The following is a 24,550-nucleotide window of genomic DNA, read 5'->3' on the forward strand; positions in this document are numbered from 1 at the left end:
AAATAACATTGAGGACATATTGAGTCATTGGTAGTGGGCAATCTCGAACAATGTAAATAAAATCAACATTGTTTTAAAGTTGTCTAAATATGACCAATCACTCCTTCCCAGTCATTTGAATTCTAGCTTCTCCCCATTACCTTCATATTAAAGCTGGTCTTTTCCCGAACTCAGGACTCTCCCTGAAGCACTGAGATGTATTGCCTGCAGCCAAAACACCAGCTGGCAGATTAAAGTCTATACACTCAAAGAAGAATGTAGCGAAATCAGGACTTTGCTATTGAACACCATCCCTCATTGAGGAAAAAGAGAGAGAGAAAGAGACTCCTGTAATGGAAACCCCATTCTCTTCCCTCAGGTTCTGTAGAAAAGAAGCAACAGAGAAGATCAATACGAACTCGCTCAGAGTCTGAGAAATCCACCGAAGTTGTGCCAAAGAAGAAGATCAAAAAGGAGCAGGTTGGCTTCCTCCATGTAGAGAGTTAAAATATATTGTATTCATACTTGTTGTGGCTTTATATTGGTGCCTTTTTGTTTCCCCCACCGACCCACCGACCCACTTTTTCCTTCCCCCCCCCCCCCCCCACATTGGGTTTGTTTTTGGACTTTCCTTCCTGAACTCCCACCCACTTTCAGTCAACATTACTGCTGCTGGTAGCTCTTTACAGCATCAGTCGTGCTTTGGATAATTAGGAACTCAGTGACACGAGACCTCCTCATGAGGCTGAAACGTTTGCATTTGCAATTTCTGTTGTGAGCAGGGTGATCATTATGTTTCAGTGTTTGATGGAATTACTACCAGCATCCTTCTCTTATTTTTTTATCATTTGCTGCTGGTTTGTATTGAGGTTTTATGTTTTTTGCATTTTTAAGCAAAAAGTTGGATGGATTTGTTTGGCTACTCTTGAAAATGGACTCTAAGCACAATAATTCTTAAAAGAAAATAGCTGATTATGTTGGCATAGGCTACATAGTGCATAGGCAAGATTGTCATCTTGGGTTATTTGCCATTTTTTTCTTCAAGTTCAACCAACACATGCGTTTTTAATCTGGATGTCAGAAAGGCAAATGTTGCTGTTAAAAATAGACAGTTCCACATTATAGGCACACCGGATGAGAGTGGCACACATGCGTTTTGAGGATTTCACAGATATAGAGTTGTCACAACTGTTGGTTTTGTCCATTCAACATTATCCGCTTTTTACATTTTAAGGAAATTGATCTTGAAACAGAGAGAGTTTGTGTAACAAAACATTCTGTGATTCAATTCTTTAAAAGGTAAAGTCCTGATGGCAAATTTTCTTAAGATTGCAGTTCCCACGAACTTTAAGCATGTCAAAAACTTGGTTTCCTGTTCAGCCAGGAGGCTGGAAAGGACGGCTTCACTTTAGATTTTCCTCTGCTGTGTCTGCACAACAATTTTCAAAACTTTGAAGAAATAGCTTAAAGAAATATGATTTTTAAGTCAGATTTTCCTCACATTAAACACTGAGTATATCTATATATTAAAAACACTCTTGGCATCAGTTGTTGGAACTTCCCCTTCAAAGTTAACTTTGTAATAGATATATAGTTTTACTTAACCGTGATGCAAAAACCAGCAATTCATGTCACCGTTCCCAAATAGCTTTGCCTGCTTTATACTATGTAGCTAACTAAAACAACATAGTATATTGTGCTGTTTTTTTTTTCCAGGGAAAAACGTTTGGCTAGGAAAACTTAATGGTCAGCAATGGACTGTAATGCAGAAACCTGGATATGTTATATGTTCAGAAAGGCATATTGATATCTCTAGGATTTTGTCACCATACTTGTTTCCCAGAGTCAAGCTTCGTTGCAGTGAACTTCCAAATTTATTTTGCATCTTTTTGGTTTAAACATTATAACTGGAATTTTTTTAATACAAATGAGAGACATTAATGTTAATTCTGTTGCAGTGAGTGGTAGCAAAAATACAAGTGATTGTCTAGATTTTATATTTGTATTATCAATTGTATCCTATACAAATCCTTCTATTGTATGTTTTTATCCATTGTACAATGAAATAAAATATTTTTAAAACATTATAGAATAATCCTTAATAAATATGTATGAAATGCGTTTCTTACATGCATACGTAACCGACACTGTGGAGAGTATTTTTTTCCAAATTACGGATTTTAGCCTAAAAGCAAGATTTTAGCACAGAAACTGCTTTCAACCACCAAATTCACATGTGCTCTGACAAAAAAAATCACTCTCCAATGTAGGATCCAAGACACTGATCACGGGGGGCCATAAAGTGTTTTCTTGAGGTCACCAGCTTGTCTACCTAAGTGTTGTTTCCACGTTGCGTTTCTAGCTGTATAGAGGCCTGTAATGTGCTTTCTCTGCCTCCTGCCCTTCTCTGCCTTTGCAGTACTCTATACAGAGAAACAGCCCAGGGCCTCAGAAGCTCAAGTGCTTGCTGGGTGGAAGTGCCTTTGTAAAGCAGGGCAGTATGGTTTCATGGAATCCGAGTGTCATGCTTCTCTCTATTTTCTTAGCCATTGTGGGGGTTTTCTGTAGCCCAAGGCTTGGTTACTAAAAACCCCTCGCCTGCTTCTTGGATAAAAGCCAGCCCATCACTTTATGCACAAAAGGGAATGATTTGAAGTAAACACAGACCCGCCATGTCACTTGGTGTTCAGGGAAGGCACCCGCAATTTAAATCATTACAGGTGGAACAGAAGAATCTTATGGGCTGGGAAGTGGGGGAGGAGATGGAGTGGGCTGACAGCATGGGTCCCCCATATGCTAATTTCTTGCATTGAAATTTCTTCTTATGTAGGGGACAGGAAATTCCTGTATTAACTCTTAATTTTCCTGTCCAAACAGGTAGAAACAGTCCCACAGACAGCGGTGAAGACTGGATTGCAGAAAGGTAAGTCTGGCTGCTACTGAACCAACACTTTGGGAGTACTGCTCCATTCATTCCTGCTTATTAGTTCCTTCTCATGTTGTGTAAGTAGGAGGCTGTTGTAGGTGATCTAGCTCCAGATCTGACAACTGCTTGCCCTGCAGTGTAGGACTGGGAGCTGCATCATCATAATTCAGGTAGCTTTCATGGTGCTTTATAGAACACAAGGAAGAGCTCCGAAGGGAAATAAGGCAGGGGGACCTTTGCAAATTCTGTTCTAGTCTCAAGACACTTTGAATCCCTTCCAAGTATTCAAGACAGAAGAGTGGCTTGCTGGCTGACCCAATTGCTCTCAGCTCACCAACAAGCAGATCAAATTGAAAGGGAAAGAACTGGGGGCCATTGGGCACATGAGCTTGCAGCACAAATGCAAAGTTCCTTTGAAGGTTTGTTAAAAATCTGAGTTTTCTCTCTTGCCCTCTAGCAAAAACAATTAACACGATGAGCCTTTGCATTGCTTTCGAAGTGCTTGGGGGGAGTTGGCTGTAGGAGAAACATGCAGCTTATTCTGCATGCCCATGAAGCTTTTGGGCTTGTGTTTCTATACGTCAGCACTCTGTGCCACATGGCAAACTGCTTTTTTAACCGGGGAGACTATCCAGAGCATTTTGCTACTTGACAAGGAGGTCTCTGTTCAAAGACAAAAAAAGTCAAACGTTTCAAACCTTTGGGCATAATTAAAGCAGCTCTTTGGGTTCTCGTCTGACCCTGTCAAGATTCAAACAGAAGTGGACAGCAAGCAAGAGATAAATAGCCTTCCCTATTCCCATTGGGTTTGACTGCCCATTGGTGAAGCAGAATATGCCCTTGGTCTCACCCGGCACTGTGAAATTCTCCTGTATCTCTCTCGGCAGGGTCTCCATGCAGTGTTGAAATTCAGCAGTCTGGTTCTATGGCACGATTACTATATTGCAGTTAATTTGTGTTTGTGAGCAGAAAACTCCTCATGTAGAATTGAATGGGGCTGCAAAGAAATATGGAGGAGAGGAGATCTTTACCCCTCCATCTCCAGGCTGTACGTGAGAACTGGGGAAAATTGGGGTTGAGCAATATACAGCTAATGGTTTGCATGCTGGGACCCCAATTTTCTCTTCTGGGATACAGAAGGCTATTAGAGATTTCTGCTGTTAACTGAAAGAGTCCTTGAGGTCGGGGAAGGGTACAGTCCAGATCAGAGGAAACCATTCTAATACCTGCTCCCCACACACACTCATTTTACTTCAAAGAGGTCAGAGCCTTTAATTGTATTTAGTATTTTGGAAGAGGATGGGGGAAAATGGGGTCAGGCTCAAACTCTGCTTCATTTCTGATTCACCGGGATACAGTGCTCTATTGAGGACTCATTCGGGCTTCTTCCCTCTCCCCTCCTCTTTGTTTGTTTTTTCTATTGATGTTCAATTATGCTCAATGTTCTTTGCCTCCTGAAGAGCAATGAATGTATATGGACTTCTGTTTGGACCATTAGTTATTTCAGTTTTCTCCTGCTTCATTTTTGTTCTTGATGCTGTTTTTCAATTTACAGACCTATGTTTTTACTATATTCCTGGCAAGTCCCCTATTTCTGCAGAAGCCTTTGATGTGGGTGATCACATGTCAGTTTGTTGCTGATAGGCCCAGGGCTTTTGAGTTTTCTATTTAGATAGCGTGAATGAATTCTTTTTATGGCATAGTTTAGTTTGGAAAAAGGTTTACAGCAAGTAAACAGCAAGTCTTGTGAACTCTTCCCACTTTTGTCTCACTAAATTTTCAATATGTTTGAGAGATCTTTAAGATTAATTCTGGTGTGTTGTATTAAGGTGCCAGTGAGATTTCAGATTCTTGTAAGCCTCTAAAGAAAAGAAGCCGTGCCTCAACAGACGTGGAACTGACTAGCTCAGCGTACAGAGACACATCTGACTCAGATTCACGAGGACTTAATGACTTACAGGTAAAACATTGGAAGTTTCTTAGTGGTCTGTGGGTTTGAAATGGGGAAATAGAAGTCACGCTTGATTTGAAAGTCATGTTTTATTTTGAAAAGGCGAAATTTGAGAGACGGCAGAAATGATCAGGGTTCCACGTGACCTGTGATTCTTCAGTAGTGTAGAATACTCACAAAATATGTTCTGTCTTGTAGGATCCAGCTGCCTAAAGATCATAGCATTTATTTGAGGAAAGCAAAGGTTAAGCCCTTATGGCTGTAAAAAGGTACTTGTGAGTTTGGGCATTAACAAGTGACACTTCAGAAGAACTAAGTAAAATGTTCTAAAATGGGGCTTCAGCTCCTTCATCTTCCTTGACTAGCAAAATAAATTATGCAAAATAAGAGAAATTAGTTATATTGGCATAATTTATGCAAGTTGTAGAATCCATGTTTCTTGTCGCATAGGCCCTTTCCGCACAGCGGTTCGCACCGCACCAATGGGAAGGCGCCGCTTTCCAAAAACCTCCCTTGGGAAGGGAGGTGGAAAGCGGCGTCTTCACGCCGCTCGGGGCCGCACAGGACGGCACTGCTGCTTTAGTATGGCTTTCCCCCCTTTAAGGGCAATATGTTCTCCCATACATTTTTCTAAGTCTGGAATTACAAAGCACATCTTGGTTGTCATAGAATAAGAACTAGAAGAGTTCATAAAAATTCAATGTATATGAAATATTGTGATGCCATACAGAGTGGCATATATAGAGAATGGCATTTATAGTAATCCTTAATCATGGGTAGTTTTTTGGACAATTGTGGGTTTTCTTTTTCAGGGTAGCTTTGGAAAGCAGTCAGACAGTCCTTCAGCAACAGCAGACGCTGATGCTTCTGATGTACAGTCCGTGGACTCTAGTTTATCAAGAAGAGGTTCTGGGATGAGTAAGAGAGACACTGTGTGTCAGGTAGGTGAAAGGTGTGAATGGAATCAAGGCTGTTGTCCCACGCACCTTGTTAATGGGAGCAAGTCTTGAGTCAGACTTACTTCTGATAAACATGCTTACTATCGATCTTTTGATTTAAAACCCATTTAGTCAGGATTGAGGGACACCCTGGTATGTTATATTAAAATACCAACATGAGTTTGAAAGCTGTTTAGCTAATGCAGATCAGTTCTCATCAGGAAATTGCTTTGCCCTCCTTATGGTCCATCTAATACAGTCCAGTTTTTTACATGGCAGATACTGTAAGATGCCTCTGCTTTAACTGTGTCTCTGCATTGGAACACTTATGAAATTGAATCTTGTTTAAATTCCTTACAGTTGTGAGTACCTGTGATGAGATCCTTCCTGTTCTATTAAAAGGCCATGGCTACCCTACAAAAACAGACTTCTTGCTTGCAAATGACAGCAAGCAAATTACACAAAAAGCTACATTATTGACCAAAATGTAGCTGAATTTTCTTAATCCTCAAGCATTGGTTTGTCACCTGAACCAAACTGAGGCTGGCTGGTGATCTCAGATGTGTACAGTGGCTTCATATTGATTTTAGGTGTTTTTGTTTTGTCTGAATTTGTGATATTTCATGCTGGAATAAGCTACCTTTTACCAGCAGATGTTTGCCAGCTGAGCTTGCCCACTGCGTTACATTAGAATTATTCTGCCTGACTTTATCTCTAGTGAATCACTTATTTGATTTGTTGTAGGCTGGCTCCTGACAAGACAAACGCTAGAAAATTGGAGTCTTTGAGGAATCTTAGCAACAGAAGACTTAGATCCCAAACTTGCTGATTCCTAGATGAGAAAGAAATTATATTCAGAATAAGAGCATCTTTTGCTTTATTGAAACCAACTAATAACATTTAATCATTCTGAATACAAGATACTGAGGTAGAATATTAAGAAAATCCATCAGATAGTCCCTTGAATAAGCCTTCTGGCAAAACACTGAAGTAACCGACTTGTTTGGGGCCCAAGGCAACTCAAGAAATTGAAAGCAAACCTTGAGATGTATCTGTATGCCTCTAGAGTACTGTTTGGAGATTATGCATATATACTAGGATTTAGTTATATGAGCCCTTCGGGGATAGGGCGGTATACTAAATTTCATAAATAAATAAATAAAAATATGAAAATTAGCAAGAAACAACACATGCATACATAAAGGTGATTTATAAGACAATTCTATTCAGGCGCCTTTATTGCATGACTCCTGCCAAGAGGCAAACATTTCTTGGAGTAGCAATGAATGGGAAAACGGCATGTGAAGGCAAATCTTAAAATATGTTGAAGTGGTTTCTATTTTTTTAAAACTAACGTTTTAATCCTGCCTTTCTGCCTAATCTAGGCCTCTTAAGATCATGTCCAGAATGTGTCACAGGCATAAAGACAGATGAGGATCCCTACCAAATTAACTCAGTTGCTATTCATTAGGATTCTAGATGATCTCAGGGACCATGCATGAAGGCATTCAGAGAAGAGTAGCTTGGGGAAAGATTCAGAGATTTGGGAATACCTTTAAGTCAAGTGAATAAGAAAATGTGAAAGAAGGGTAATTAGGAGAGTGGGTCATATTATGTGCATGTTATCCTGTTAGAGAGAAGTTGGAGGAATTAATGAAACTGTATTCGGGGTAATGTACACAGAATGAAAAGTGGAGAGTGAACAGGGTTGCCAGGTCAAACATCCTAAACCTTGAGAGAAATGTGGCAGAACCTGATGTTTCACTGAATAACCATACTAAGGTAGTACTTCCACACACCTCTGGAAGTTGTGCCATGTGGTATCTGTGATTAGGTGTAATCACAATTGTGTAGCTTTCAAGTGATGTGGACTGTTCACCCCACAAAACAATGAAACTATAATATAGAAATAAAACTGTACTAAGATATGGTTGAGCTATTAGTGCTAGATTATTATCTCCAGCCTGCATCTGCAGTAGTAATCACAAGTATGCATGGACTAAATTATTAGAAGAAGCTATTAAGGTCATGAGTTCGCTCAGCTGATGCCTCTGAGTTTCAGCCTGCAGTGCTGAGTTCTTCACAGTGACCCCAAAGCCCGAGTCTTATGGTCAAAGCCTAAGAAGAAGAAGCCCTTGGAGTCTGACAGCGGGGGAAAGGTGTGAAGCATTATATAATAGCCCAGATGCCCTTTGTAATCTTTATTGTGAATATCATGAATTCTACCAAATGACTAAAGCAGAGGTCCCAGACCTTTCTGAGCCTGCAGACCCCTTTGGAATTGTGACAGAAGTGATAGGTGTACCTGCAGAATAGTTGTCAGAAGTGGTGGAGCCAATCACAAAATGTTAGGGAGTGAGGTTATGCACAACTCTTCTCCAACACTTCAGACAGAAGCTGAGAAGAATAGGATGCTACTTAAAATGAACATTTTGTTTTAAAGTATTTCCTTGCTTATGCACCATTTACCTTTAGTCATGCAGTGAAGACCCTTGTACTGTGGTGGCAGCTGCTGCAGAAAAATCTATGTAGCCAATCAGATCTCCAGTGGCTACATCACTGGGGCCGGAGACAGGAGTCCTGCTGGGCAAATGTCTTATGCAGTCCACCCGCTTTCTAAAATCATTTGGCAGGCACCAGAAAAAGTGTTGGCAGTTGCCATGGGCAGTATGTTGAGGACCCTGGGCTAGAGGACAGAATGAGGAACTGATCTGTCTGCAGTTTGAACACATTCACATGATCGAAGAAGGAAGTACAAATTTGTTCTTTCCCAGAACTAGCAAAATGCCTATCATTCTGAAGGGTAAGGAATGTGTAAAAAAAGAGCTTGTATATTCCATGGATGCTTGGGAGTAGCCGTTGTATGGCACTCCTGTGCAGTATACCTGGACAGTGTGGACCAAATTACCTTGTGTCAAGTCTAGATGGAACACTTTCAAAAGTGCAGCACCTTATTTTTCTCTGCAGAAGTGAATGGTAGCCATTTACTTTTATGGGAAATGATAAAAGGGCACATTTAGGCACACCACTGGAAGAGAAGGCTGTGGTTAAACTTGCTTCCTGCCTCAATGCCCCAGCAGTTGGCAGGGAGTTTATCTACGTAGCCCAGCCTCTTCATCAGTATGGCAGCATCTTGGGTTGCGTTTCTTGGTCATATCAGCTTGTGCTCGATAGAACTTTGGGAGTAGGCTTCAGGATATGAATATAAAGTAGAAATAACATGGCTTGTGCAGTATCAGCCTGAAGAGGATTCTGCTTTGACATTATCTGGCTTCCTCATCTTTAAAGCTTCTGCTAGCTGATTGGTTTTTCCACTACTTTATTTTCTTTAAGATCTGCGAAAGCTCCAGCGAGCCTCTCGTGTCCTGTGAAGGCGAGTGCTACAAAGTCTTCCATACAGAATGCTTAGGGTTGAGTGCACAGCCTGATGGGAAATTTGTCTGTCAGGAATGCAAAAATGGTAAGTCAGTTGATGGCGTTTGTCTCAGAGATCCTACCGGTTGGAAGTGCTTGAGACCGCTGGTTGTCACTTGTTCGATTTGACTTTAGTCCTTCCTGTTCTGAAGTATTTGCCTGCAAATATATCAGCTTTCTTCTGTTATTCCCTGTCAAAATATGCTAGACTAGACCGAGGTCCCCAATCTTTTTGAGCCTGCAGGCACCTTTGGAATTCTGGCATAGCATAGTGGGTTCAATAACCAAATGGTTGGCATGCAGTGGGTGCAATAACCATGTAGTGGGTGCAATAACCAAATGGTTGGCATGCAGTGGCTGTCCACAGGAAGTAGTGGTAGACAAAAAATTGCTGCCGTAGCTTACCTTCAATCACACAATTAAGATTTTTGTGCTGTGGTTGCAGCTGTTGCCAAAGCGACATTTAAAAAAAATCTGCATAGTCCATTAAATCTCCAGTGGTCAATCAGAAACCTTGCTGCACAAAAGCCCCACCCTTTCTAAAAACACATCATTGGCACCAGGAAAGGTGTTGGCAGGTACCAAGGCACTCATGAACCCCTGTACTCAGCTGTCTTGGTTTCCTTGTCTGGTTGCTGGTCTGTGGCATAATAGCTAAAGAGAATTCTATTATTGTCTCCTAGCCGTTTTTGCGTTCTGTGTAGCATTTCTTTCTCACTAAGTGCCATAGGTGGGCTTTTGGCATCCATCCCCTCAGTGCTGAAGATAGATGGCTGGCCAGCAAATGTAATGGGTTCTTTCCCCACTAGCTATGGCTCAGGAAGTGTATATTGACCTAGGATAACTCCTGTCTGTCACTGTTGCTTTATGGTTATAAGCTCTATTTAAATTCGGGCTGATTCTCCTTGTTTTTCTTCTCAAAAAGGGCAGCATACGTGCTTTTCTTGCAAGGTTGCTGGCAAAGATGTGAAACGCTGCTCTGTCAATGCATGTGGCAAATTCTATCACGAGGCCTGCGTCCGCAAGTTTGCCACAGCTGTTTTTGAGTCCCGGGGATTCCGTTGCCCGCAGCACTGCTGTACTGCCTGCTCTATGGACAAGGATATTCATAAAGCGAGCAAAGGTAAGAACAGAACTCTTGCTCTGGAGAAGAAGGAGCTGCAGAGAATCTTGGGCTTTTTAGCAAGTACCCTAAGATAATTACACTGCCACTGTTACCATGCATCCTGTTGAGTTGGATCCTATAATTAGTGTTAGGAATCGGGAGGCATGGGGGAAATCCCAACAGCAGCCTATCTGAACAAGGAGTCCACAGAGTCCTTTATTCATAGCTGGCATTAACGGAAAGGAGCACCACTGAACTATCATGGTGCTGATTCAGATGTAGAGCTGTCCTGTGGAATGTCCTGTTCTGTGTTCTCACTGTAGAAAGTCAGGGTGGTGATGGTAGTTGCCAGTTCCTTCAGTAAATTCACGATTTTGGAACCTGTTGCCCGGATAATGGGAGTGGATTTGCATATACTTTTACTTAGCAAAACTCCTTTGGGTGTGACTCTGTAACAGGCGTTGAGGGATACAACTAGACCTCTGTGTGATCATGATAAATCCACACTTATCTGGGGGGAAAAATACTTTTATCTGAGTCAGGATATAGTTAACCCTTTCTGGTAGCCTTTGAAGTCTGGAAGTGTGTTCTAAATTGACTGTCACATGGTGCGTTTTATATTAAAACAGGTCGCATGGTGAGATGTTTGAGATGCCCCATTGCCTATCACTCTGGAGATGGCTGCATCGCGGCAGGAAGTTTGCTTGTGTCACCCCACATTCTCATCTGTAGTAACCATTCCAAAAGGAGCAATCACTCTTCATCAGCTGTAAATGTAGGCTTTTGTTTCGTTTGTGCAAGAGGTGAGTTCTGCTTTTTTTTGTCTTCCTCTGTTTATATTGCTGGTGTTCAGTCCTTGCCTTTATTAAAAACCAAACTGCTGATTCCCACCCCCACCCCCACCCCTGGGAGTTGCTTTTATTTTTGGCCAGGGGTCTTCAAACTATGGCCCTCCAGATGTTCATGGACTACAATTCCCATCAGCCTCTGCCAGCATGGCCAAATGGTAGGGCTCATGGGAATTGTAGTCTATGAACATCTGGAGGGCCATAGTTTGAAGACCCCTGTTTTTGGCTATCAGGGCAGGGGAAGCACCTACGAGTGCTGATTGCTGGATTTCCCAATAGCATTTTAGTAACCAGTATTCAATGTTAAGACTCGTTAGGAAACTTAACAAACAAAGAATCTTCTGCTGCTAGTATGTTGGGGTGGGATGTAGAATTCTGAAGTGCCGGATGCCAGCTACTGGAATCCACAGTCGTTCACAGCAAAACTGGTAGAACAGGTCTCAGGTGGGTCTGTTTATCGATCAGAAAAATGTCCCTTTTCATCCATCTTTAATTGATATATAAAATACTTTCAGGACAATTTAGAGAAATTACACCACTCTGCTGCAGTAGACGTAGGTGAGAAGAGAATCTTCAGTGCTCTTTAATGGATCAGTTTTCCCGCCAATTCTGAATCCTCAACAGATTTATCAGGCCCATGTTTCAGATTTCGTTCTTTTAATGTACTTGGCAGTTAGGTGGTCTTAGTTAAGAAGAGTAACTGCAGTCTTTTGGCTGTATTTAGCGTGTGGCCGTATAGATGTGGGAAAAGGTTGTGTGTCATACATTAGGTATTCTAATATTTGGTAGCGAAGGTCACAACAGCATTTATGGAATTCAGTGCAAAGGAACTGGTAAAAACTGAGTTGTGGAGGCCTTCTGTGTTTAGAGGATACCGGAAGTGATTTGGAGTGGCATCTACCAAGCATTAATGCTCAGCAAACTCCATTTATTACAGTTTTCTTGCCCTGTTGAAATGAGAAGAGTGTGTGCAGCTACAGTGACTGGCACATTAATGATTTGGATTCCAAGCAAATAGAGAGTTTGTTGTAATTTTATATTGCTTAGTGAAGTCTTTCTAAAACAGTAAAAGATGACCAATTTAAAAACAAAGGAAAAAACATCCTGTTTTATTCTTGTGCGAAAAGATAGACGATTAAATACAAGATTCATCCAAGGAAGAGAATAGAGACAGTGAAAATAATTATTTTTTACTGTTGGGGCAAATTCTGTATGGGAGAGGGGTCAGTCAGTCAGTCTTTATTTGGTCGTTGACCAGCATATACAAATAAATCATACCTTATAACAGGCAATGCATAGGAGAGAAATTGTAGTTGGCATGGAACACTGAGGTAAACAGTAGACACAGTTTCTTGTCTGTCTAAAAACGTTTAATTTTTTCCAGAGGAATGGCGTCCAAAGGCTCAGAGAGAAACTGTAAGTTTTAGAATGCAGAATTTGAGGAAGGGGGTTCTTGGAGCTGTGTGAAAGCAAACATCGGTTCAGTTGTATGGGGAGCTTTGTTTTTGAGTGAAGGAGCAGTTGCAATCCCTTTCAGTGGCTTTAGATGGACAGACCTAGATTTATATAAACTGAGTTGCAGTTGTGGGCAACTGACCATATGTGCAGATGGATTTCTAAATGTTGTATGTTCCAGTTTCCTTTATCTCTTAGGGCTTAGGTTTCCTCTAGCCACTTCATATGCCCACTTGAATTCTGACATCATTTTCATTTTTACTGTTTCAGAGTTCTTAAATAATAGGGTTTTTTTGAGGGGAGGGTATAAATGTTATAGTTAGGTCTCTGGATTAAAAATAACCAGAAATATCAAGTACATGTGAACTTAGCTACTTTAGTGGTCATGAAGTTAGCTTTAAAACAAACTTGTACTGTTCAGAGAGTTCACATTCAGATATGTCATCTGTAGTTGTACACAACTTCCTAAGGAAAAATGGTTTGCGTTAGAATATCATTCTACACTCCAGTCCCAAATTAATCACTTGGAAATAAATCCCATTGATTTCAGCTTCACTTTGTGGCCTTCAGTTTTGCTTGAGATGGGCTTGCAAACAAGCTACGAAACTAAAATCCTTTGGAAGAACAAGTTTCACTATGGGCTCTCTGACAAGTGTAGACCTCTTTACTGGGGGAATGAGTTGATTGGTGTCCGCTGCCAGTCACTCAGTGTGGATAGAATTGTGCAGACAAGATGATCAGAATAGACCTTTACATCAAATAGTAGTTGAAGGCAATGTATCTCACCTTTCAGCCTGCTAGTGGGAAGGTATTGCCTTTTTTGAGCCTGCAGCCACCTTTGAAATTTTGACACAGTGTAGTGGACACAGCCACAAAATGGCTGCTACAAAGTGGCTGCCACAAGAGATTCTTGGACCCCTACTGGGGGTGGGGATTCCTGATCCCTGCATCATTCATCTGGCTGGTGGGGGGAATTACCAACAGCAAACTGAGGCCATAAGGCCCTGTTACCAGCAACACAATAACATCACTTCTGGTGACATCATCATCTGGCCGGCAATGTGAGGATGTTCCATTATTTGGACAAAAACTTTATGATAAAAACTGCTTCTAGTGGCAAAACGTGTAAATGGACTTGATATTACAGAGAATTTGCATGCCAACATTACTTCTCCCTGCTGGGCATTGGCATGCAGTCAGGCTAATACAAAAAGGAAAGACTTTCCAAAGGTTAGTACGCATGTAGAGCTAAAGCATTTTAAACAGTTTCCCACTTGGATGTTGTAATTGATGAACTGCCTGTGAGTTGTAAAATTGGACACCAGATTTAGGAATCAAATTTGCCTGTTGCCTGTGGAGGAGAGGAGTAGCTTGTTGTGATTCCCCTTTTCTCTCAGTCCTTACCAGCCCAGTGGAACTAAACAGTTTGCTAGAACTGTGTGTTGTGGAGACAATCCTTCATCCCTGCCCAAACAATATGTTTTATTATTAAGTCTGTACACTGGACTTCGAGCTAGTTGATTGCCTAGTTCAAATAACAATTATTTTTAGGCAAGTCCTTTGTCATGCACATCATTTAAATATACTAATACGTACATAATGGCAAGTGGACATTCTTGTAAATTTGGGGGGGGGGGGATGAGAAGCATTTTCCCCCTAATGCAGGGATGCACACAACCTTCTAAGATTTTTGGGATTTAGGTTAATTTTGAACTATAAACCTTCCCCTCAGTTTCCAGGTGTTCTGCATGTAGTCAGTGTAGGCTTTTGGTTCACTTCTGTGAGGTAAGTTTTGTGGTACACAAGGAGATTATTGAGATCTCTGAGGCTGCATTGATATATGAACAACTAAGAAGATTTATTTATTTACAGGTTGGTTTTAAAGAAACAAACTAGGAGCACAGGTATCCAGGTAAACAAAGCAGAAACCTGGCTGAGGCACAGAAATTTAAACTAGTTCTAACTTCAGTAAGCAGTTAGACTTTTCTACCATGCTTTCAGGCACAAATTGACATATTGACTAGCTACTAGGTTGGATCCTCTCTCACACAGAATTCCATCCATACCAGTCTGCCCTAACCTAAGCATCCGTCTAAACTGTACAAGGTCTGCTCCTCACCAGAGACAGGCCTAACAACTGAGCACTCTCTTCTCTTCCAGAGTTAGATAACCCAGAGTTAGCTCTGCCAAGCTGCCAGATTCAACTACCCTTCTCTCTGTCTGCTCTTTTTCTTGAGCCAAACCTGAGCATTCATTGCTGTCGCTGAGGAAAAACTCAGCTCCTTTTCCAGTGTTCCCTCCAAAACATCATCTTCCTTCTCTAAGGTGGTTGGATGTTGAAGCAGCATGTTGGGACATTTGAGTGACTGATTTTCCCTTCCGGGGCAGGACACTGGAGATAAATTTTTTTCTATTTGGCTGACTGTTGTTGAGCAGTATCCTTCAAAGGTGATCATGATGCTTCCATTACATGGCACTTGCCATTTTCAAAGCACTTCATGTTGTTATCTTGCTGTAATCCTCATTAGAGCCCTGTAAATTAGGCCAAAATAGATTGGGGGGGGGGGGGGGGTTTGAGGCTGAGAAAGAGTCTTATCTAAGGCCACCTGGTGAGTTTGTGGAGGAGGCAAAATTTGAATTGGGACCTCCCAGGTCAAGAGCGCACCCCCATAGCTGCTACAGTGTGCCGTATCATTGCTTTTCAGAGAGCTGCATCTGCTGGAGCAATTTTTGTCTGTAGGTGAAAATGTTACACTGCCAATTAATCACCCCTTAAAAATAGATTGAGAGACACGCAGGACAAAAAGAAAAGGGGAGGATTTTTCTTTCTGAAAATTTTTACAGCAGCAGAAAAAGTTACAAGCTTGACGTTTTCTCGTCTTCTGGCAAGTGTGGCATAGAAAGAAAAAGTAGTTTGTAAATTGGCCACAGTAATCTAATTTCTACAAGCTAAAAGTACTTCTTGGGGGGACTCTATAACTAAATCCTCACTTTAAAACAAAGAAGCAACTTTGCATTTTTTTTAGTTTGGATTTATAGCCCACCTCATATTGAAAGCTCAGAGCATCAAAGTATGCTTCAGGTAGATATTGTAGTGGTTTCAGAAGGCATCAAGCTTACTTTGGTGAAAGAGGTTCCATACATTTACTATGGTACAAAGAAGCCAGCGGTGATGCCTTTCATTTGTGCCCTTGCAGTCTGAACCCAACACATCGATAGTTTAAAAGTATCACTTGCAAAGATTATTTCATGTTCTGTCCCCTCCCCCTGATATTGAGAGTGAGCTTTGGTTTTCCGTGACTGCATAAAGCCTCCTGTATTGACCTGCAAATTTCCTGAATGCCATATAGTGGGCATGGTGTAGCAAGCCATCTGGCTGCAATAGATTTACAGTGGAGTCTTGTCCCAGTTAGGGGCATATAGGAAGATTTCCTGCTTCTTGCATTGGATATTAAGCTGCCTAAAATGTTCTGTTGCCATGTTTTACTGTTGTGTGGAATAGGTAAAAGTTCACAAAGTGTTTTTTTTTTAAAATTAAAACGGCTTTTAGCTTTTCAAAATTATATGGTTAACCTAGTAGTTGTGCATAGACTGTGGGCTTCTGAACTCTTGGGGAAGTTAATATAACAGGCCAGCAGAAAATCTCAGGTTTTTAGTGCTTTGAGATCTCCCCTCTTCCATGTACATACGTAGCTAAAGGATGTTAACATAAAGCCATGCAAGTGGGCTAGAGAGCCCCTGTTGACTTTGTTGCATGGAGTAGATGAGGAAGAAGGGAAGCACTTCTTTCCACCCAGTGGATCTCTCTTGTCCCTGGCTTTAGGCAATCTTATCTGTCTCACTGGCCCCTTCCACACATGCAGAGTAATGCACTTTCAGTCCACTTTCACAATTGTTTGCAAGTGGATGTTGCTATCCCGCACAGCTTCAAAGTGCATTGAAAGTGAATTGAAAGTGCATTATTCAGTATGTGCGGTAGGGGCCACTGCCTTGCTGAGCAACCAGAGTTCCCCAAACCCTTGCTGTTGGAATCCCCGATAACAGTTAATTCCAGATCTACATGATTACGGTAGTTTTGTCCAAAGCACTGTGTGTTTCTGGATCAAATCAGGTATTACAGTTTTGTAATGCCTGGTCCATGTATCTCTCTCATACACACAATATTTTCTCAAGTTGAAAGGGCATTGAAGGGGGAGTTCTTTTTCATGTTCTTACTGTTGTACATTATTAGAATACTGCACATGCACCTACAGGAAGTAACTCTCTGCCTGCCATTTTTGCTCAGGAAAATAGTTCCAGGGGAGGCAGGAGCTCCTTGGTTCCCAACTGAATTGAGCTCTCACCTCATTTTTAAAGAGATGTTCTCTGCAGCTTTTAAAAAAGTGTAATGTCTAGTTTGTTGAAGAACTCAACCATATTTGGTGGTGATGTAGTCAACATTTTGTTGCAGTGAAATCGTAGGATTTTAAAACTGAGAATTCTGTGTGAAGGCCTCTATTGGCAGAATTCTGTGTGAAGGGTAGAATTGGCAGTTGGACTAGAAAAGAAAGGCAAAACTATGCACCAGAGAAGTACATTGAATGATTTAACAGTCACAGCTCTGTACAAACCGCACCTGGACTGTTTCTGTTAAGCATTTGCAGAAGCTTCATAATCTGGAGTGTGTAGATGCTTTTTTAAACATTCAAAGGTTGCATGCTTAGCATACAATACAAATGGCCTGTCTGCACCCTGAATCTCTGCAAAGAGGAAGAAGAAAAGAGCATGGTGGCAGATGTCACAGAAGAAGGGTGAAATTGCCGGACCTTTGCCTATAGAATTGCCAGACCCAGTAACTTTTCCTTGATCTGGCCATTTAAGAGTTAAGGAAAGGCCATTTACTATAGTTATTCAGAACTATTTTGGGGAAGCCATTGATTTACATCAGCATTGTGTTTTGAAGGTCTTGCCTACTTTCCCTAAAAAGGTAAAGATGCAAGCCTGGGTCATTACTGATCCATGGGGGTGATGTCACATCACAACATTTACTACGCAGGCTATATTTATGGAGTGGTTTGCCATTGCCTTCCCTAGTTGTCTACACATTACCCCAAGTGAGCTGGGTACTCATTTACCCACCTTGGAAGAATGGAAGGCTAAGTCAACCTTGAGCTGGCTACCTGAAACCGACTTCCACCGGGATCAAACTCAAGTCATCAGCAGAGCTCTGACTGCAGGGTTGCAGCTTACCGCTCTGTGTCACGGGGCTCCTTCTGATGTCACTGGACAGTGATAAAAATTTAAGTAAGAAAAATTATGGGTTGAAACATTGTATGCAGGGAAGCATTCCCACCCCTAGTGAAAAGTAGGAATGTAGGCCTTTAAAAATATCATCTCTGCACCATGACATCTGTTATAGGCAATATACTGATCACCCCAATATTGCCAAGAAAGCCATCATTCGTTCTAGGAGTGGGTAGGAGTGGAGTCAGGCCGGAGAGTTTACTGTTCAAAGAAACATAATACAGCCTCAGTTAGATTCTTTATTGCCATAAAAAGGGGCCAGACGACAAACTTCCCAACTCTTTAAATCAGCTGAGATTTATTTTTCTGTAGTGAATATTGACTGAACTGGCTGTTTGATTCTGGGCTGAACTGCATAGCAAGAAATATAATTACACTATTGGTTCTACAGCATTGGCAAGCGTATCCAAACAGGTCTGTGGTTCAGGCAACAGCCTGCATGTAATTTTAACTTCCTAGTCCCTGTTGATGACATGAATCGCTTCTTCACAGTTAGTTTCCTGTCCTTTCCCAGGGAGGAAATGCTGAAGGGAAAGAAACAAAACACTTATTCTGAAGCACGCAGAGTTAAAATAGAGTGCAGGTGCAGCTCAGTTTGGAACTAGATTTTATCTTCCCTCTTAGGCGTGGATGTCATCTTGTTCAACGTGACTGCCTCTTAGTAGACGTAGAAACTTTTTTTCTGTCACTTTTTCTTTTCCTCATCACATCACCTTTTCTTTCACACCGAAAAGCATAAGTGATGTATTCATAATAGGTGTTTTAAGTTGGTTTTATTTTTATTTTTCTCCTTATGGAATCATGGGTAGTTTCATTGCAACTCATTTCTTTCTGTTTGTTTCGTATAGGGCTGATAGTGCAGGATCATTCAGACCCCTTGTTCAGTTCATATGCCTATAAGTCCCACTACCTACTGAATGAATCAAATCGTGCTGAGTTGATGAAATTACCTATGATTCCTCCTTCTTCGTCAGCTTCCAAAAAGAAATGTGAGAAAGGTAACCAAACTAGCTTCTTCCTCTTTGATTTTCTCTCACTTTTCCTGCTTTTCCTTTCTGTTTTGTTTGCCTTTTTTAAATTAAATCAAGCTCTGTATGCGCTCATCCAGCACCTTCTTGTTGCGCTTGGTAAATTTCATTCATCGCTTATTGTGAGTGTGCATTCATGTTGGCAAAATATTACAAAAGGGCTTAAAATAATTAATCTGGCAAAAATTTCACTCTCAAGAAGTGAGTGGGCACTTTATCAGCCAATCTGATAGTCTTGCTTAGATCATGAGATGGAACTAACTTCTTTATAGAGCCTGTTTTTGTGTCTTTGTGTTGTGTGTGTGAAATAGCTAATAATCACACTTACGGAGGTAGGTAATATTAGGGTCCAGTTCACGGAGCAACCCCACTCTGTGGCGGATTCCGCATGGGCCAAAAGCAGCAGTGTGAAAACGGTGTAAAAGGGTTTACACAGTTTTCACACTGCTGTTTTTTGGCCCATGTGGAATCCGCTTGTGACAAGAATGGCATTGCCTGGAGTCACCAAGTATATGACCTGGCAGCAATCTATGGAGGCTATACAGGTGGCTGCTTTGGTCTGTGCTATTGTAGTGGTCCTTTTTCAAGCAGCTGTTCAGGTGGGGTTGTTAGGGCTTTGAACTTGGCCATGTTATATCCCTCTGTTCATAGCTGCTGCCTAAACAGCTCCTTCCTCAGCGGTTTCTTTTGTAGCAGGGAAAAATGGCAGGGCTTTGTCACCTTTAGTGCCATGTTGGTAGTTCAGAAGAAAACCAAAAGTCTTAATAGGTGTCAAACTCACAGCCCTCCAGATGTTATGGACTACAGTTCCCATCATCCCCTGCCAGCATGGCAGGGGATGATGGGAACTATAGTCCGTAACATCTGGAGGGCTGCGAGTTTGACATCTGTGTGACTTAAACAGACACTTGGGTTTTTGGTTGGTGAACCTTTTTACTACATCCATAGAGTTTTCCTCCCAAGCAGTTGTCATTCCAGACCCAGCTTCATGAATGCAGGGCACTTGGTGGGTGTATTCCACACTAGAAACACTTCTGTTCCTCACCCGCAGCCATTCTTCTTAGGGAAATATCTTAACGTACTTCGTGCAAACCTTGTTCTTCTAACAGCATACAAGGGATAGTTGTAGACAGGATTTAAGAAGGAAGGATTAAAAAAAAGATACAGAACTTCAGGGATGCCACCTATTTGGAATAGGTGGCGGTGGAATAGGCAATTAGTTGTTTGGAAACATTGATTTAAATATATGGAAATTCAAAATTGTCATTTTCTCAACATTGCAACTCAGCCAAGACAATAAGCCAGCCAGTTTTGGCCAGGAGGCAACCCTGCATATCGCAGTTGTTCTGCTCAAAGAATCACGAGAAAAAGACAAACAGTTTTATGCGGCTAGAACTTGTGCACATGGGAGAGCAGGATTCTATTTGCCCCACCCACCAGATATCTTTTCAAGGTCTGTTGGATATCCATGCATTGGCTGTCATGTGTTCATATGCCCTGATTGTTTTCATGTAATTATTAAACAGTATAAAATCCAGGAAACATCTTATATCTGTGCAATTCAGAAAGCAGCTGTGTCATCTCTTGAGTATTGGAACTCTCAAAAACTGTACATAGAAATACTGCCCTGACCTGTCTGTCAAAACAGATCACTTCCAATGTGCATAGATGGGATTTCGTCATCACGAAACTTGAGACAATCAAAATTATTTTGAGCCCTCTTTCTGCTTAGCTTCAGCAAACCTTTCTAATGCATTATAAGAGCCAAGTTTACTTGCTTAGCATTGAATTTTGTGTGTGCATTTTTTGTTTTGTTTTGTTTGTATGCTTTGGTTTTTCACATCTTTTTTTCCATATTTGGGCATTTGTTTCAATGATTGGGGCTGTATTTCCTCTGAAATGATGCTTGCTCTTTTAAGAATGAGTTGTGGGATTTTGAAATCAGTGGAACGGCCAGACTTTGAGGCTTTATTACATGAGCAGCAGAGGAAATACAGTGATGGTTTTGTTGTTCTTTAACAATCTCTTTTTTTGTGCTGTATAACAATCAGTGCAATTACAGGTTTGAAAGTCTATAGGTGGACAAGATTTTCTGACAACCTTTTGTAAAATAAGAATCCAAATTATTTTTGATACTCAAAAATAAAAGTACTTCTCTAAATTTTGAGGGTTTCTCCCTCAATATTTTATATTGAGCATAGCAAAGGTGTTTGCTAACCAGAGTAAACAACCAAAAGCAAATCAAACACTGGTCCCCTCCCCCAAATAGTCTCTACTTTTGTATAACTATTTAACCTAGATGAGATGGCATTGCAAAAGGCAGGTGCCCAGTGCAAATGTAACATTCCTGATCTCTTAACCTCTGCATATTCTGATTGGAAACTAACCATGGCTAAAGCTAATATCAGTGCAGATGTAGTGCTGCACCATGGTTAGTGCTAAAAAATGAGGGGAGAAGAGAAACCAGCGCATAAGGAATGGAGAAGTAGGGTGCAAGTGATTGTAGTCAGTATCCTAAATAAATTTAAAAGTGGTTGAGATCTCAGGAAACTATGTCTGCACCAGGCCATTTTGTCAGGAAACCTTCAGCTTGAAGAATCAATAAATATGTACAATTTTAAAATTCTAGAATAACTTCTGACATTATTTTTAGAACAGAAAAAAATTGATCAACCTATAGGCTGCATCTATGCACTAACTGATTGCTAAGGGATCCGGTCATGGCAATGCAGGTTTAAAACTGGTATCATAGTCTTAAATCATTTGTCTGAAATATTGGCATTTGTTGCATTATCTTAGAAAAGACAAATCCTACACAAGATTTATATCTCTTTCTTGGAAAATACATCTGATTGCCAGCTTGGCTGGATTATCCAAAAAAAAAAATTGAAACCCAATAATGCAATTGCTTGGTTTCGGAGTTCTATTTGTATGAGATCGATGAAATAGACTGTGTATGTTTAATCCGGCATTGTAATTCTGACTTGATCCTTTATGTTTGCCATTCGTATTGTATGAAACAATTCTGTTTGCAACAGTGGTTGAAAAGTAAAAACTGGGAAAATGGGTATTCTACTTGGTGCCTTGAGCTCTGAAGTAATCAGTGCTGTTTGTTTAAAGGTGGGAAGTTGTTATGCTGCGAATCATGTCCTGCATCCTTCCACCCGGAATGTCTGAACATAGAGATGCCAGACGGCTCGTGGAACTGCAATGACTGTAAGGCTGGCAAGAAACTGCGATACAAGCAGATCGTTTGGGTCAAGCTTGGAAATTACAGGCAAGTTAAAGCCAGAGGGAGATTCCTTTTAGTTACCAAACCACTGTTTTATTTTGTAAAGGCCTCTAACAATGCAGCATATTTTGCACTTTTGTATCGTGCATGTTTTGCCGCTCCTTTGTGGAGCTTAGGACAGTGATGGCGAACCTTTTCCACGCTGAGTGCCCAAATTGCAACCCAAAATCTACTTATTTATCGCAAAGTGCCAACATGGCAATTGAACCTGAGTACTGAGGTTTTAGTTTAGGAAAAAACAGTTTGCTCCGAGGCGCATGTTACTCGGGAGTAAGCTTGGTGAAGCAACTGTGCAATGCTTCAAATGGGTGAATCACGACCCTAGGAGGGTTTACTCAGAAGCAAGCCCCAGTGCCAGCAGCCAAGCTTACTCCCAGGTAAAGGATCATGCCCAGGCCAGCCTAAGTGTGTGTGTGAGGATGATTTCCCCCCCTCCGATGAACTCTGTGCACGTGTGCCCACAGAAAGGGCTCTGAGTTCCACCTCTAGCACCCGTGCCATAGGTTCGCCACCGCTGGCTTAGGACAACATGTATGAGGGAATTTCCTCCCTCTTTTATCATTGCATTATCATTTTATCATTGTGAGGTAGGCTAAGAGCAGAGAGAGAAAGAGAGACAGGGTGGGAGATTAGCCCAGGGTTCCTCAGGGAACTTCATACAACCCTGGTCTTGAAGCCCAGCACTGTTTTCTCCACTTTTCCCCTATTTTCATGGATATTGTGTACATTGACTAAAGCCTAAAATACCCGATATAATAATATAATCATTCTCTGTGCCTCTTTAGTGAAACACCATGCATTAGTGCTTGGTGCCATCTGCCCTGCTTTGTGGCTAGGCCATTCATGTGCCATAGGACATAGGTGATTAATGTGAACAGAAGCTAGCGGACAGGCTCGTTAAAATGTTTATGCATCATTAATGACAGCGCACTCCTTTGTTAGGATGAATTATGTTTGTTTTTACAGAGATCATATGTAATTTCATGTGGGGCTCCTGTACAAGCCCTGTTGAAATGAAAGGACATTGCGCAGTATGCATTGCTGCACAAGTGATAGGAGTATGTGTGTTTAAGTACACTGGAAATATCATTTTTTGAACTAACAGAGTTGTGCTTAAAGAGAAAACTATCTGCTTTTATTTTATGAATAATTTCTTTGGCGTTTCCCCCTCCTTTCTCCATGCTTTTTAGATGGTGGCCAGCTGAGATCTGCAATCCAAGGTCTGTTCCTCTCAACATACAGGGCCTCAAACATGATATCGGGGACTTCCCAGTGTTTTTCTTTGGTTCACATGACTACTATTGGGTACACCAGGGCAGAGTATTCCCTTATGTTGAAGGAGACAAAAGCTTTGCCGAGGGGCAAACTAGTATTAACAAGACCTTCAAGAAAGGTAAAATTAAACATAATTGTACAGTGGTTTAATGTAAAAAAAAAACAACAACAACCCTCCACCACTACTAAATTGCATGAAATTGCATGGAAAATAGTGTTTTGTGTCCATGTGAAACTGAAAGTTCTTTTAAATTCTCTTGATTGCTGATTTAAATGATTTTGCTTTCCTTGTGAGCTACACCTGTTCTGGCAGAATGTCTTATTTCTCTTGGAATTAGTTAATCCAGCAGCATATTTTGATGACAGATACTGCCTGTAAGAGAAGTCCCTCCTTCCCTTCCTTCTCATACAGGAGAGAACGGCTCTTGCATGATGATGCCATGAAAAGCGTATGCATGATTTTAAACCTAGGAAATCATGTCGTATTCCCTCCTCGAATTGTTTTTCTCATGCTGATTTGTACAGTTAAATAAGTAATCAGCTAAAATTTCAGGTGGCAGCTGCAGTCCGTAATGAGATTGTTTAAGGCCATGTTGTTATACTGTTTGTGACGTGTCCCTCAGCACCGGATGCTAACACTGACTCTCCCATTTTGGACTCCTTCGCACAGCACTTGAAGAAGCAGCAAAACGCTTCCAGGAGCTGAAAGCACAAAGAGAAAGCAAAGAAGCACTTGAGATAGAGAGGAATTCGAGGAAACCCCCTCCCTACAAACACATTAAAGTGAGTCCCTTCTCTGTTTTAGTTTGAATGTTTTAGGCACGTGTTGCACTAGACTTTACACAGTGGGGTGCTTTAAAGAATTAAGTTGCCTTCTGTGATCAATTTTAAGGGCTGTACACATGATTTCTTATGATGATTGTAGTAGTGGGTTTGCTGGGATAAGCTCTCCTCCCTTGTTGGGTAGTACAGTGTTGTGGTTGTAAATCTTTCTCCTCTATAGCCCTTTCATATAATCAGGCTGTTGTGCATTGAAAAGTAAGGTCATGCAAACTG

General features: G+C 41.2%; 1 protein-coding gene across 5 annotated transcripts in view; it reads left to right on the forward strand.

Annotated features, from left to right (window-relative positions):
- The window catches only part of NSD3 (nuclear receptor binding SET domain protein 3), a 65,039-nt gene that overhangs the window by 28,642 nt on the left and 11,847 nt on the right, over positions 1-24,550 (forward strand). For 2 of the 5 annotated variants that reach the window (XM_048512483.1, XM_048512484.1), the window contains 11 exons: positions 359-459; positions 2,857-2,902; positions 4,735-4,865; positions 5,669-5,797; positions 9,128-9,254; positions 10,134-10,331; positions 10,943-11,116; positions 18,748-18,897; positions 22,048-22,204; positions 23,410-23,612; positions 24,165-24,277. In XM_048512483.1, coding sequence (XP_048368440.1) covers positions 359-459; positions 2,857-2,902; positions 4,735-4,865; positions 5,669-5,797; positions 9,128-9,254; positions 10,134-10,331; positions 10,943-11,116; positions 18,748-18,897; positions 22,048-22,204; positions 23,410-23,612; positions 24,165-24,277 — 1,529 coding nt within the window. The remainder of the gene's footprint in view (positions 1-358; positions 460-2,856; positions 2,903-4,734; positions 4,866-5,668; positions 5,798-9,127; positions 9,255-10,133; positions 10,332-10,942; positions 11,117-18,747; positions 18,898-22,047; positions 22,205-23,409; positions 23,613-24,164; positions 24,278-24,550) is intronic. The other 3 variants (XM_048512486.1, XM_048512487.1, XM_048512485.1) reach the window with 2 other exon arrangements.

Source organism: Sphaerodactylus townsendi, linkage group LG12, assembly GCF_021028975.2.
Source record: "Sphaerodactylus townsendi isolate TG3544 linkage group LG12, MPM_Stown_v2.3, whole genome shotgun sequence".
Classification (NCBI taxonomy): Eukaryota; Metazoa; Chordata; class Lepidosauria; order Squamata; family Sphaerodactylidae; genus Sphaerodactylus; species Sphaerodactylus townsendi.